Source organism: Natrix helvetica (assembly GCF_964273705.1).
Source record: "Natrix helvetica genome assembly, chromosome: 16".
NCBI lineage: Eukaryota > Metazoa > Chordata > Lepidosauria > Squamata > Natricidae > Natrix > Natrix helvetica.
Genome location: NC_138563.1, coordinates 11006918 through 11021869, shown reverse-complemented (window position 1 = coordinate 11021869; position 14952 = coordinate 11006918). Strand labels below are relative to the sequence as shown.

At 51.0% G+C, this 14952-nt stretch overlaps 1 protein-coding gene across 1 annotated transcript; it reads right to left on the bottom strand.

The window, feature by feature from the left end:
• Positions 1 to 7495: 7495 nt before the first annotated feature.
• LOC309399813 (uncharacterized protein) lies at positions 7496 to 11322 on the bottom strand (the record flags this gene model as incomplete). Its single annotated transcript, XM_081967925.1, has 3 exons — positions 7496 to 10646; positions 10783 to 10948; positions 11076 to 11322. 3 exons carry the CDS (start codon positions 11320 to 11322, stop codon positions 8456 to 8458), a joined length of 2604 nt encoding a protein of 867 aa, XP_081824051.1. The 3' UTR covers positions 7496 to 8455.
• Positions 11323 to 14952: the final 3630 nt, after the last annotated feature.

The following is a 14952-nucleotide window of genomic DNA, read 5'->3' as shown; positions in this document are numbered from 1 at the left end:
TCTCGGCTTCCGTAGCCCCGCCCATCCACATCCGCCGCTCGGAGGGAGCTGCCTTCCCGGCGTCCTCTGCGCTGCGCGCGCCTCCCTCCAACCCGGCTCCTCCTTCCCCCCCTCTCACCCCGCGCAGAGAGACGCATGCGCACGCGCACACGGAGGGGCGTTCGGACTTCGGGCGCTCGGGCGTCTTGGGCGAGCGGAGCAGCGGGAGCCCCTCCCCTTCGGCCGCCCGGGGCCCCCCAGCCGCTCCTTCCCTTCGGGCGGCTCCTTTGGCCGCGGGAGGCTCCTGGCAGGGGCGGCGGGCGGCTGAGCTTTGCCCGGGCCCGTCCCCTCCCTTTCCCGGCTTCCCCGCCGCCTTCCCTGCCCGGGTCTTTGAGCCCATCGGGGCTGGGGGCCTCTGCAGGCTCTCAGGACTCCGGGGGTCCCGGGCGACCCCTGTGCAAAGGCCCCGCCACCCCCAGGAGGAGAAGCGCTGCTCTGCTGGCAGCCAAAGCGCCGGAGGGATCCCCAGAAGGGAGGGAGCTCAGCCAGAGGGGATCCCGGGGAGGGGGCCGTTGGGGGACAAGGGAGCCCAGGAGGGACCTGGGGATCCACTGGAACTCAGGGGATCTTCAGGGGGGATCGAGAACCAGCTGGGAAGAAGCGCCTCCCCCCTCCCCATTTCTTTCCTGCGGGGGGGGGAAGGACCCCTCCTCACTTTAGAGCTGAGCACGGGGGAGACCAGCCGCGTGGGGAGCTCTGGGCCCCCCTGGAGGAGGAGCTGGAGAGGCTCATGCAGTTGCTCTGCTTGGGTGGGTCCTCTGGACCGGATCCCCTGGACCGGATCCCCTGCGGGGACCCCCAACCCTGCAGCCGAGGAGACCCCAAGGCCCCCCAGCTCCGGACAAAGTCTGGCTACCACCAAACGGGGGCCGGAGAAGGCGGGGTGGGAACAGGGGGGGGGCAAATAAACTCTGTACATGCTCAGGGGCTGCAGTGGCCTGTTTTCTACCAAGGAAAAGAGATCCTGGAAATGGTCATTCCATGCCAAGCGTGGCCCGTGAGTGGCAGCTGCCAACTGGCTTCTAACTAACATGGGCCCAATTGGCTGTGGAAGGGACAGGAGACCACAAAGAGATCTCCATTCTGCCTGGAAGAAGCAAAGTCAAACCGCTTCTATTTTGGGGGTTCATGAATCAGAAATACACTTTCTAAGGTGGGAAACGTGGCCCTGCGTGGCTCTGTCTAAAACGGCCCCCTTGGCTGGGGACCCATCAGCAAAGCCCTTTAAAATATCCCAATAACGTTCTGGTTGGTCACGTGACCGACCCTGTTTACGACCGTCCCGTGTTATGGAGAGAGAGAAAGAAATGAGGGAGGGAGGGAGGAAGGAACGTGATAATACCTCCCGCCTACCAGACATTTGGAAACCAGCCCTAGTCAACAAACGAGCCCCACCCACCACCCAGGTTGTTACAACACAAAAGAACAACGGTGTCAGCATTCCAAATACCATGCATGAATAAATCAAAGTCCAAGGCAGAATCATCCTTAAAGTTCCAATTTAATAATACAGGTATGTTGTCACATCTGTGGAATTCCAACTCTGATTTACATCCCGGAATTCCACTCAGTTGAAACTTCATGATCTATCCCCACATCCATAATCAATCACATGGCCCAATCTTCTTCCACGCTGGCATCTCCACCCAGCTTCTTCCGGTCAAGTGTCGAGGTGCGGAGACAAAAGATGACCTTGACAACACACATTCCACAATTCTACTCCTTTCTATTCCCCCCTCCCAATTACTACACTAATGAAACAGCATAGGAAATTATAAGAAAGTGTGGCAAAGGCCAAAGATTCTTAAAGGAACCTCTGCTGGCCTGACAGGCGGCCTCTCTTAAAAAAAACACATTTTCTGCAAAAGAAGTAAAAGTAGAAATTACTATACACAATCACCTCTGCCTCCCTCAGGGGTATCCTTTGGCTTATCAGGGAACTTCTCATGGAATTATCCGCTTTCAGATCAATCTACAAACATCAGCTCCATCTTCCAATCAGGATGCAACAACACAGCCAATCAACCCACTTACAGCAACAAAGACAGCACTCCACACCCCAAATCAAGATTTATAGAAAGACGGCAGCTCCAACCTCACTTTAAGTCCAAAAGCCAGCCTGAAGATGGCAAGTGGGACCTCGCTGAAACGTTACTAAGACAATCTCAAGCATACCTACACCTGTGAGTGTGTGTATGTATGTATGTATGTATGTATGTATGTATGTATGTATGTATTTGGGCATACCAGGGGTTGTAACACAAATTCATACCTATTTCCCTGGCTCAGCTGATGAGGAGAGCCTGTGGCTTAGTGGCTAATACACACTCAGGCCAAGAGCTACAGGGGACGTGACTAGAAGAAGGAGAGGTGGGGCTTGGCTGAAAAAGGGGACCCTCACTTTCAGATTCCATGAAGCCACTGAAGAACTTTTCCGATTCGAGTGCGCATGCGGCCTGATGCAGGTGGGGAGCAAGGGATGCCAGGAGTCAAAGTCCGGGAAGGTCCTCTGCAGAAGGGAGGCCTGAGGCTAGGTGGGTGGGGAGGCCTGGGAGGGCAGCTAGGCAAGGGAAAGCTGAAGGAGTTTTACGTCCTTTTAATGTTCTCCTCATTTTGCACTAAAGACCTGAGCTAATCTGATGCTGGAGCCCAGTGAGGCTCTGGAGGTGTTTTTAGACCTATGGAGGAAGTTCCCTTCTCAGCTGACACAATAAGAACAAGCCAGCTGGAAGGGACCTTAGAGGTCTTCTAGCCCAACCCTCTGCTCAAGCAGGAGATCTGATCCCAAAGGTGCTTTTTCAGGAGGCAACTGGATTTTCTTTGCTTTCACTTCTCACCCAAGAAATGTCCTCCGTTAATAGAACAGAACAGAAGGGAATTCTTTATTGGCCAAGTGTGATTGGACACACAAGGAGTTTGTCTTTGGTGCATCACCTCTCACGGTGTACCTGAAGAAAAATAAAAGGCATTCATCAAGATACAACACTTGGTAAATTGTAAAGATACAAGCAACATAGTTATAGTCATAAGTGGGAAGAGACAGTTCCCGAGAAGGATAAGAAGAAAAATAGTAATGCAGTCTTAGGAGGTGGTGTGGGAATTAGTTGTTGAGCAGAGTGATGGCAGGTGGGGGAAACCTGTTCTTGTGTCTAGTTGTCTTGGTGTGCAGTGCCCTATACACCCCAGAGACAGTAAGCACGGTAGTCAACCTCCCCACTCTAGCTGCCTTACCAGCCCCTCCCTCCCCACATCCGCCTACTCCTTCTTTCCAAAACCTGCAGCAGAGGGGGGGGGGAATCCCCTCCATTACTGCCCCCTTCGTAATTGCATTTTTCAACCTTTTTTGAGCCCTTGGAAAAGGTGTCTCTCTGTGTGTGATTTTCCTCCTACACCCTCTCCCTCCTTGGAGGGGACTCCTGTTGCAGCTGCTGCCTGTGCCACTGTGCCCTGCGACATAGCCCTCCACCCCTGGGTTGGCACCTAAGTCATTTTCTGTTATTGTTCCAGCTGCCTGGCAAAGCAACGCACATCTGCTTATCTGCCAGCACATTTGGAAGTCCCCTCCACACACAGAGAGACCCTTGGGCTACCTGCCTGACCACTTCCATGGACAAGTGCAATCGACCACCTTCCTGGCACCTCCCAAATTCCCATTGTGCCCACAGTTCTTTCCATGCGCCTGGACATTTGTTCTCTCCTGGGTGACTTCCTCCCTTGAAACTAAGGCTCTCGGCCCTCCTGCACCCTCTATCCAGAACCAGGCCGAACCAGTAGGAATCCACCACTCATCCTACCAAAGGTCACTCGCTCCCCCTTTTGCACATACACCAACGCCAGGCAAATGTCTGTAAAAGTCAGTAAAAGTACTCTGAATTCTGCAAAATGGAGTTAAGTGGTTTCTTTCTTGGTTGCTGAGGGAGGCCGGCTTGACAATGATTCTGTTTGTTTCTTAGTATGATTTGATTGCTTATTAGCAACTCATGACTATCACCAAGTGTTGTATCTTGATGAATGCCTTTTATTTATATTATAATATTATATACATCCGTCCACTTGGCCAATAAAGAATTCCCTTCTGTTCTGTTCTATTAACGGCAGAGACGTGCGGTCAGGGAGGCAAGGGAGGCAGAGCCTCACCTCTCTTCATGAAATAATAGTATATAATATTATATACTATATATATATATATATATAATATTATAATATTATATACATCCGTCCACTTGGCCAATAAAGAATTCCCTTCTGTTCTGTTCTATTAACGGCAGAGACGTGCGGTCAGGGAGGCAAGGGAGGCAGAGCCTCACCTCTCTTCATGAAATAATAGTATATAATATTATATACTATATATATATATATATATAATATTATAATATTATATACATCCGACCACTTGGCCAATAAAGAATTCCCTTCTGTTCTGTTCTATTAACGGCAGAGACGTGCGGTCAGGGAGGCAAGGGAGGCAGAGCCTCACCTCTCTTCATGAAATAATAGTATATAATATTATATACTATATATATATATATATAATATTATAATATTATATACATCCGTCCACTTGGCCAATAAAGAATTCCCTTCTGTTCTGTTCTATTAACGGCAGAGACGTGCGGTCAGGGAGGCAAGGGAGGCAGAGCCTCACCTCTCTTCATGAAATAATAGTATATAATATTATATACTATATATATATATATATATCTATATCTATATCTATATCTATATCTATATCTATATATCTATATCTATATATCTATATCTATCTATCTATATCTATCTATCTATCTATCTATCTATCTATCTATCTATATTATAATATAATATAATATTATAATATTATATACATCCGTCCGGGCGCGCCCGGGAGCTGCGGAGGGCGGAGGCAGAAATGTTGTCGCGCTCCCGGATGATGAAGGCACGAAAGCGACTGGGGAACGACGAGAACCTTCCTGCCTCTGCTGGACTTTGCTCGCGAGGAGCGCGCAAAGTCTAGCAGAGGCAGGTTCTAGTCGTTCCCCAGTCGCTTTCGAGGACTGCAGAGCGCGAGCCGGCGGAGCACGCTCAGGAAGGCGGGGAATGGGATCACGGGTGCTGGAGGCTGAGGCAGCCTGAGCCTCCAGCACATGTGGTCCCATTCCCCGCCTTCCTGATGACGTCACCAGCCTCACCAGCCATAAACCTCACCGCACGTCACTGATTAACGGAGGACATTTCTTGGGTGAGAAATGAAAGCAAAGAAAATCCAGTTGCCTCCTGAAAAAGCACCTTTGGGATCAGATCTCCTGCTTGAGCAGAGGGTTGGGCTAGAAGACCTCTAAGGTGCCTTCCAGCTGGCTTGTTCTTATTGTGTCAGCTGAGAAGGGAACTTCCTCCATCGGTCTAAGCCTCACTGGGCTCCAGCATCAGATTAGCACAGGTCTTTAGTGCAAAAGGAGGACATTAAAAGGGCGGAAACCTCCGTGGCCCCTTCGGCTTTCCCTCACCTGGCTGCCCCCCCAGACCTTCCAACCCACCTTGCCTGGGGGGGATCCCGGATGGGGGGAAAGGCTGCAGCCCCAGGAGGGCCTCTTGGCCTCCCCCTGCCTGAATGCGGGGGCGGAGGGAGAAGACCAGAGCCAAGCCCCGCTGCTCCCTCCCCTTCACCCAGCTTAGCGAAATTAAGGAGGGTGGGGGGCGATGGGGGTGAATGGGGGATTCCCAAAGCGGCTGCAATGGATGGGAACGGACGGAAGGCCCCATCGCCAGCCTCAGTTTTCCTGTGCCGGAACCCTTTCTGCCTCCCCAGAGCTGCTCCCATCCCCGCCCCATTTAGCCTGCAGCCCCATGGGCATTTCCAGGTGGCCCCCTTTCCTCCTGGGGTGAGGGAGAAGGGGGCATTGCAGCTGTGCTCCTGGCCGCGTGGCACCAAGACCCTCTTCCTCTCCCCACTGGAAGTAAGAGCGGGCGAGGTCGCGATGGTTGTTGCCAGCCTTGAATGTAGCCATCCTTCCGTGTATTATAATAAATTCTATTTACATTTCCTGGCCACCTGATCCCCGGAGACTCCTGGCAGTTTGCAAATGTTAAAACACCTTTCTATTATTGTGGGGCGCCTACATTTGGGAGGGCCAAATCATTAAGGAAAGAAGATAAAAGTGGTTTTAGAATACTGGTATCTCCCCCACCACCCCCATTTTGTAGTTCAGGAACTTCTGTGTAGTTTATCTCCTTGCCTTATTTTCCTTTTGTGGAATGCTCTTCGTGGTACCTGGGCGTAATCATAATTTAGTCCACCTTCCTGGGTGCTTACCTGGGCCATCCTCACTTCTCATTCTGGAGCCTTGGACTCAATTGCAATCGTTTTCTGAATCATTGGGCTTCCACAGAAGGAAACAATTTACCTGTCAGAAACCACTAAGCCAGGATGTTGAATGCAAGAACAGCTCCCTTACAAGCAAAACCCCAAAACCACATAGCTAGAACACGAAACTAGAAGCTTTGCAAGATACCTGTGACCTGGGGGAGGCAACAGGTGGCCTGAGATGTAGATATTTAGCATAACAAGTGTAAAAGGTTTTTGAGGGGGAGAGACTGTAACTCAGGTAACCAATAAATATTATTGGCATTATTGACAGGGAAAGGGCGTATGTGTGACTCTCCTATAAAAATTTAGTGGAACACTGTAATCTGGGACTTGGAGGCTTTCAAAGCCAGGGTCCTTCTCTCCTGGTACCAAAATAAAAGTATATTCTGGTCTCACACCTTGTGTTTGTCGATCAATTGGCTGTCACACTAAGTGACCTCCCATGTCCCCTCCAGCTCCGTTCTGTTCCTTCCCCATTTACCTAGTTAATGCTAATTGGTATTCCTAAGGAAAGAGTAAGCAGGGAGAACCTTGGGGTACCCCACTGTCTACTTCCCTGCATGTGGAAGGGAAGTTCCATTAAGGCAGGGCTGTGGATCATACGTCCTTCCAAACATGATCTCCAGAATCCCAATAGAGGAGGATGCTCGAAGAGAGCAGCTGCTTTGGCCCTCACTTTCCCTATAGAGTGGAAGCCACGGAGTGCTGTCCACGAAGTGGCTGCCATTTTGGAGTGGCCAAAAATCATTGCAGGTGCTCTCAGAATGGTGCCCACTTACGGGACAGCAGCATAAATCCTCTTTTCACCAAGGCCATGCATTGCACCGGGTCTTTCCTGAAGAAATCCACTCATAAGATTTGCTCTAGAAGTTGAAGGACAGGGCTGGAAAGCGCTTACAGATTGTTGAGGCCAATATGCTAACTCCTGTAAAACGCTTAGAGAAGGCTGTAAAGCGGTATATAAGTTTAACTGCAATTGTTACTAAGACAAAAGTTATTACCCGTATATTTTTTAAAGCACATCCACGTTGTTGAAATCAATGATTGAGTAAATTTTCTATTAGTGCATGACAATAAATACAACATTACTGCCATTACTGAAACCTGGTGGGATGAAATCCAGAAGAATTTAAAATGTTCATAACAGACGCAATAGAAGAAGAGGTGAAGTTGCACATCAACCGCTAACCCTTTTTAGAATTGAAAAAAAAATCCCTCATTAAATGCACTTGGGTGATTATGAAAGGAAAACGGAATGTGGTTACCATAGGTGTAAACTCCGGATTATCCAATCAGAGGAACTAGAAGAACCTTTTGCTAATCTTTTAGCTGATTAACAGGAAGCACAGAAATAGGGGACTTTAACCTTCCTGACAACTGGGAAACACGGAATCACTGCACCTGGTGGGAGGTCGAAGAGGTGAGATAGGAGAATATGAAGCTTCCTTGGCCTTAAGAGAGTCCCTTGTAGCGGTTTCTGCTGGAAGACAAGGGGACCATTCAGGGGATCCAACTGACAAGAGTGTTAGATGTCTGGAGATGGTCTTACATGGTACGGGCTTTTGGAAAACCCATATAGAGTGTATCAAATAATGACAGGGAGAAGCTCCTTCACACCGACAACAATGAAGGCCAAATTAGCCCAAAATTCAGGCACAGCACACTTGTTCCAATTAAGCACAAAGTGGGATGTCCACTTAAAAGCAATTTATTAGAGTATTGTAGCAAACAGATTTCATCAGACACGTGGAGAGTAACATCCCACAATGTTAAGCACAAGCATTGAGATGAGCATTGCATTAAAAACAGAACATTCACGTGAGAAATGGCATGAGTCACCTGTCTGCTGTGAAAAGGTACAATTGCAGCCAGTTGAAACATCTACCATGTACAATTGAAAAAGTCCCTTATTAATCAGCCTGGGAAACTCCCTTATTTGGCAATGATTTATTTTTCTTAACGTCTTCTCTACTTAACCCTCTTATTGGAATTACAATTATCATGGATATCATTATTCTGTTCCTTTGTAAGGACACAGAAAGTTTGTGCACATGGGACAAATTCCTAGCGTGTCTATTCACAATTGGCCAAATTTAATAGATAACTCAATTCAATTCCCGAGATACACTCTGTGACTTCTCCCACGCCCTTGTGAAGTATTTGGTGTTGATGGAGGTCTCTACATTCAGTATAGCTCTTTCCACACTCAAGGCATTGGTAGAGTTTCTCTGTAGTGTGGCTTATTTGATGCTGAATAAGCTTTCCCTTTTGACTGAAGCTCCTTCCACAGTCAAGGCATTTATAAGGTTCTTCTCCTGTGTGGATCCTGTAATGTCTATAAAGCTTGCTCCTCTGAATGAAGCTCTTTCCACACTCCAGACATTTATGAGGTTTTTCTCCTGTGTGGATCTTTTGATGTACACAAAGGCTGCTCCTCTGACTGAAGCTCTTTCCACACTCCAGACATTTATGAGGTTTTTCTCCTGTGTGGATCCTTTGATGTGCAGAAAGTTTGCTCCTCTGACTGAAGCTCTTTCCACACTCCAGACATTTATGAGGTTTTTCTCCTGAATGGATCCTTTGATGTGCATAAAGGTTGCTCCTCTCAGTGAAGCTCTTTCCACACTCCAGACATTTATGAGGTTTTTCTCCTGTGTGGATCCTTTGATGTGCATCAAGGCTGCCCCTCCGACTGAAGCTCTTTCCACACTCCAGGCATTTATGAGGTTTTTCTCCTGTGTGGATCCTTTGATGTTTATAAAGGTTGTTCCTCTCACTGAAGCTCTTTCCACACTCCAGACATTTATGAGGTTTTTCTCCTGTGTGGATCCTTTGATGTGCATCAAGGTTGCCCCTCAGACTGAAGCTCTTTCCACACACCAGACATTTGTGAGGTTTTTCTCCTGTGTGGATCCTTTGATGTTTATAAAGGCTGCTCCTCTCACTGAAGCTCTTTCCACACTCCAGACATTTATAAGGTTTTTCTCCTGTGTGGATCCTTTGATGTGTATAAAGGTCGCTCCTCCAACAGAAGCTCTTTCCACACTCCAGGCATTTATGAGGTTTTTCTCCTGTGTGGATTCTTTGATGTGCATAAAGGCTGCTCCTCTGACTGAAGCTCTTTCCACACTCCAGACATTTATGAGGTTTTTCTCCTGTGTGGATCCTTTGATGTGCATTAAGGCTGCTCCTCTGACTGAAGCTCTTTCCACACTCCAGGCATTTATGAGGTTTTTCTCCTGAATGGATCCTTTGATGTCTATAAAGGGTTATACTCTTAGTGAAGCTCTTTCCACACTCCGGGCATTTAGAAGGTTTTTCTCCTGTGTGGATCCTTTGATGTGTATTAAGGCTGCTCCTCCGACTGAAGCTCTTTCCACACTCCGGGCATTTAGAAGGTTTTTCTCCTGTGTGGATCCTTTGATGTGTATTAAGGCTGCTCCTCTGACTGAAGCTCTTTCCACACTCCAGACATTTATGAGGTTTTTCTCCTGTGTGGATCCTTTGATGTGCATCAAGGTTGCTCCTCCAACTGAAGCTCTTTCCACACTCCAGGCATTTATGAGGTTTTTCTTCTGTGTGGATCCTTTGATGTGCATAAAGTTTGCTCCTCTCACTGAAGCTCTTTCCACACTCCAGACATTTATATGGTTTTTCTCCTGTGTGGATCCTTTGATGTCTATAAAGGTTGCCCCTCTGACTGAAGCTCTTTCCACACTCCAGGCATTTATGAGGTTTTTCTCCTGTGTGGATCCTTTGATGTTTATAAAGGTTGCTTCTCTGACTGAAGCTCTTTCCACACTCCAGGCATTTATGAGGCTTTTCTCCTGTGTGGATCCTTTGATGTGCATAAAGGCTGCTCCTCTCACTGAAGCTCTTTCCACACTCCAGGCATTTATGAGGTTTTTCTCCTGAATGGACCTTTAGATGCTTTCGAAGATTCTCATTTCTCTTGAAGGATTTTTCACATTCCGGGCACTGATATTTCTCTTCTTCCTGCTGGATCCTTTGGGGATTCCGGGGTCTTCCGAAGGAGCCTCCGCCCTCCAGGCCGGTCTCGGGGTCTCCGCCCGTTTCCCCCTCCCCGCATCGCCCTCCAGGCAGCCGCCTTTCCCGGGGTCCCCCTGGGCTCATCCCTCCTGCAGCTCCAGAGACTCCCGGCCTTTCCCCGGCGTCTCCCGGGGCTGCTCCGCGGGGCCCGCTCTCCTCCTCCTCTGGGGCGGCGCTTCCTTCCTTCCCTCCCTCGCCGGGCTCCTCCGTCCTCCTGCAGGGGAGAAAGAGAGGCGGGTCACGGCTGCGTCCCCCTCACCGCAGGAGAGGCCCAGGCCCAGGCCTCCCCTCACGAGGACCAGAAGGAGACCCTCCCAGGCTGCCGCTCCGTTCCAGCAGCCTCTACTTACTTCCGGTTTCTCCCACTCCGAAGGGAACCGCTCTTTCCGCCAGCTCTCTGATTCCGAAAGTGAAGGCGGCTCGATTTCCCAGCCCCGCCTTCCAGCGAAGCACCGCCTCTTCCTTTCCAGGCCCCGCCTCCTCGACGTCCCCTCCCGGAGGAGAGAAAGGGATCCGCTAGAACGGCGGTTCTCAAACTTCCTCACGCAGTTCAACACGGCTCCGCTCGGAGGGAGCTGCTTTCCCGGCGTCCTCTGCGCTGCGCGCGCCTCCCTCCATCCCGGCTCCTCCTTTCCCCCCCCACCCCGCGCACAGACGCGCATGCGCACGCGGAGGGGCGTTCGGATTTCGGGCGTCTTGGGCGAGCGGAGCAGCGGGAGCCCCTCCCCTTCGGCCGCCCGGGGCCCCCCAGCCGCTCCTTCCCTTCGGGCGGCTCCTTTGGCCGCGGGAGGCTCCTGGCAGGGGCGGCGGGCGGCTGAGCTTTGTCCGGGCCCGTCCCCTCCCTTTCCCGGCTTCTCCGCCGCCTTCCCTGCCCGGGTCTTGGAGCCCATCGGGGCTGGGGGCCTCTGCAGGCTCTCCGGACTCCGGGGGTCCCGGGCGACCCCTGTGCAAAGGCCCCGCCACCCCCAGGAGGAGAAGCGCTGCTCTGCTGGCAGCCAAAGCGCCGGAGGGATCCCCAGAAGGGAGGGAGCTCAGCCAGAGGGGATCCCGGGGAGGGGGCCGTTGGGGGACAAGGGAGCCCAGGAGGGACCTGGGGATCCACTGGAACTCAGGGGATCTTCAGGGGGGATCGAGAACCAGCTGGGAAGAAGCGCCTCCCCCCTCCCCATTTCTTTCCTGCGGGGGGGGGAAGGACCCCTCCTCACTTTAGAGCTGAGCAGGGGGGAGACCAGCCGCGTGGGGAGCTCTGGGCCCCCCTGGAGGAGGAGCTGGAGAGGCTCATGCAGTTGCTCTGCTTGGGTGGGTCCTCTGGACTGGATCCCCTGGACCGGATCCCCTGCGGGGACCCCCAACCCTGCAGCCGAGGAGACCCCAAGGCCCCCCAGCTCCGGACAAAGTCTGGCTAGGACCAAACGGGGGCCGTGAAGGCGGGGTGGGAACGGGGGGAGGCAAATAAACTCTGTACATGCTCAGGGGCTGCAGTGGCCTGTTTTCCACAAAGGGCGGTTGGGGATCCTGGGAACGGTCATTCCATGCCAAGCGTGGCCCGTGAGTGGCAGCTGCCAACTGGCTTCTAACTAACATGGGCCCAATTGGCTGTGGAAGGGACAGGAGACCACAAAGTGATCTCCACTCTGCCTGGAAGAAGCAAAGTCAAACCGCTTCTACATTGGGGCTTCATTTATCAGAAATACACTTTCTAAGGTGGGAAACGTGGCCCTGCGTGGCTCTGTCTAAAACTGCCCCCTTGGCTGGGGACCCATCAGCAAAGCCCTTTAAAATATCCCAATAACGTTCTGGTTGGTCACGTGACCGACCCTGTTTATGACCGTCCCCAGTTACAACCTTGATGGCAAGCTCCATTACGATATTTATGTATGTACAATACAATACGAGAGTTGGAAGGGACCTTGGAGGTCTTCTAGTCCAACCCCCTGCCTAGGCAGGAAACCCTATACCGTTTCAGACAAATAGCTATCCAACCTCTTCTTAAAGACTTCCAGTGTTGGGGCATTCACAACTTCTGAAGGCAACTTCTGTTCCACTGATTCATTGTTCTCACTGTCAGGAAGTTTCTCCTCAGTTCTAAGTTGCTTCTCTCCTTGATTAGTTTCCACCCATATGTACTTGAATAATAATTCTTCTTTAACATGCAATGCACAAATAAAGTACAAATGTATAATGTTCACTGGCCATAATTTCTTGGAAAGCGTAAAGGAGAAATCTGAAAAAGGGGCAAAGCTAAAAGAGGATAGAAAAGGAATATGTTTGTGACTTCGTTGACTATGGAAAACTCAAGAGCAAAACCAAGAAATCCAATCATTAAACGATACCTAAAGAAGGGTTTTCTGCAATAAAGATCTGCAAATCAGAGTGTCCCCCCCCTCATTTGCACCCTGAAATAACCTGGAAACCCATTGGAGCAATCTTCAAAGGCAGCCCCAAGGAAAGGGAAGGGCAGTCCTCCAGCTTCAACCTGAGAGGCTACTGAAACTATTTGGCAGAGATTGTCAGTGGGGTCTCTTGAAAAAACCACCACAGAATTTTGCATTAAAATAAGCACAGGTTGACAAAAGAATAGAAAAGAGGGGAAGGAAGAAAGAAGGAAAGAATTCAAAAAAGCACGATATTGGTTATAAGGTTTTTTTTAGTGCTGCCATAACAGTGAAAAGTTGTTACATAAATGGTCGTAAGCTGAGGACTGTGTGAAAGGTTCTGCTTCGTCCTAAGGGTTTCACACCTGGAGCAGAAGCTCAATCAGAAGAAATTCTTCAACCAGTGAGTTGGAATCATAGAATTGTAGGGCTGGAGGGGACCTTGGAGGTCTTCTAGTCCATCCCCCTGCTCAAGCTCCTAGAATCATAGAATTGTAGGGCTAGTCCACTCCCCACCCCACATCCTGCCCAAGTTCATAGAATTGTAGAGATGGAAGGTTCCTCCAACCTCCTCTAGTCCACCCCATTGACCAAGGCAGGAGTCTTTACCCCAAAAGCTGTGAAAACCTCCAACCTTCTGCTCTTTGCTTATTTACCAACCTGCCTCGTGTGATGTCTGGGTGGGAGTTGTGCCCCACCCGTGGGCCTTCTTCCTGATCCAACCAGTTTGTCCAAGCTGGTACCGCCCCAAGCATCTGATGGAACCAGTTAGGTTCCAGTCGGAGCTTGGGCCGCTACCTGTAGCCCTGACCCGCGCTCGGTCGGAGGACCTAGTGGCCGCCTGGAATAGGGCGACGGCTAGGGCCTTGGACCGGGTTGCGCCTTTGCGACCTCTCCTACGGCTGCGACCCACCCGGGCTCCCTGGTATACCGAGGAGCTGAGGGTGATGAAGCGCCAGAGGAGACGTCTAGAGAGCAGGTGGAGATCCTCACGCTCCGAGTCTGACCGAACACAGGTAAGAGCCTATTTACGGACTTACCTCGTGGCATTGAGAGCGGCCAAACGTAGACATTGTGCCGCTCTTATTGCGTCTGCGGATAACCGCCCTGCCGCCCTGTTTAGGGTCACCCGCTCCCTCTTGGTGCAAGAGACGCGGGGGGCACCCTTACAGGATAGAGCAGAGGAGTTTGGAGAATATCTGCAGAACAAAGTCGCTCAGATCCGGAGCGGATGGGCCCCCTCCAGTGGTCTGGACGGGCCGTCAACAGTGAGTCTTGTGAGTCCACTCTGGGAGGAGTTTGACTCTGTTGCCCCCGAGGATTTAGACAGGTTGCGTGGAAGGCTGCGACCCACCACATGTTCATTAGACCCGTGCCCCTCCTGGCTGGTACTGGCATCCTGGGAGGTGACACGAGGCTGGCTTCTGGGCCTGGTGAACGCCTCGTTGGGTGAGGGATCCTTACCTACCGTCTTGAAAGAGGCGGTGGTGAGGCCCTTACTCAAGAGGCCTTCACTCGACCAAATGGAGCTAGCTAATTATCATCCAGTCTCCAACCCCTTTTTTGGCGAAGGTTGTTGAGAATGTGGTGGCGCAGCAGTTTCCGCGTCACCTCGATGAATCCGATTATCTAGACCCACGCCAGTCCGGCTTCCGACCCGGGCACAGCACTGAGACAGCCTTGGTCGCGTTGGTTGATGATCTCTGGAGGGCCAGAGATAGAGGTTGTTCCTCTATCCTGGTCCTATTAGATCTCTCAGCGGCTTTTGATACCATCGACCATGGTATCCTTCTGCGCCGGCTGGAGGGGATGGGAGTCGGAGGCACCGTGTTACGGTGGTTCGACTCTTACCTCTCCGGCCGGATGCAATATGTGTTGACAGGGGGCAGAGATCGACCCCGAGGCCACTCTCTTGTGGGGTGCCGCAGGGGTCGGTTCTCTCGCCCCTTCTGTTCAATGCATACGTGAAGCTGCTGGGCGAGATCATCCGTGGTTTTGGGGTTGAATACCATCTGTACGCTGATGATACGCAGCTGTACATTTCAACCCCAAACCACCCCAACGAGGCTGTCGCAGTGATGTCCCGGTGTCTGGAAGCCGTCGGGGTCTGGATGGGGGACAACAGACTCAAACTCAACCCCTCCA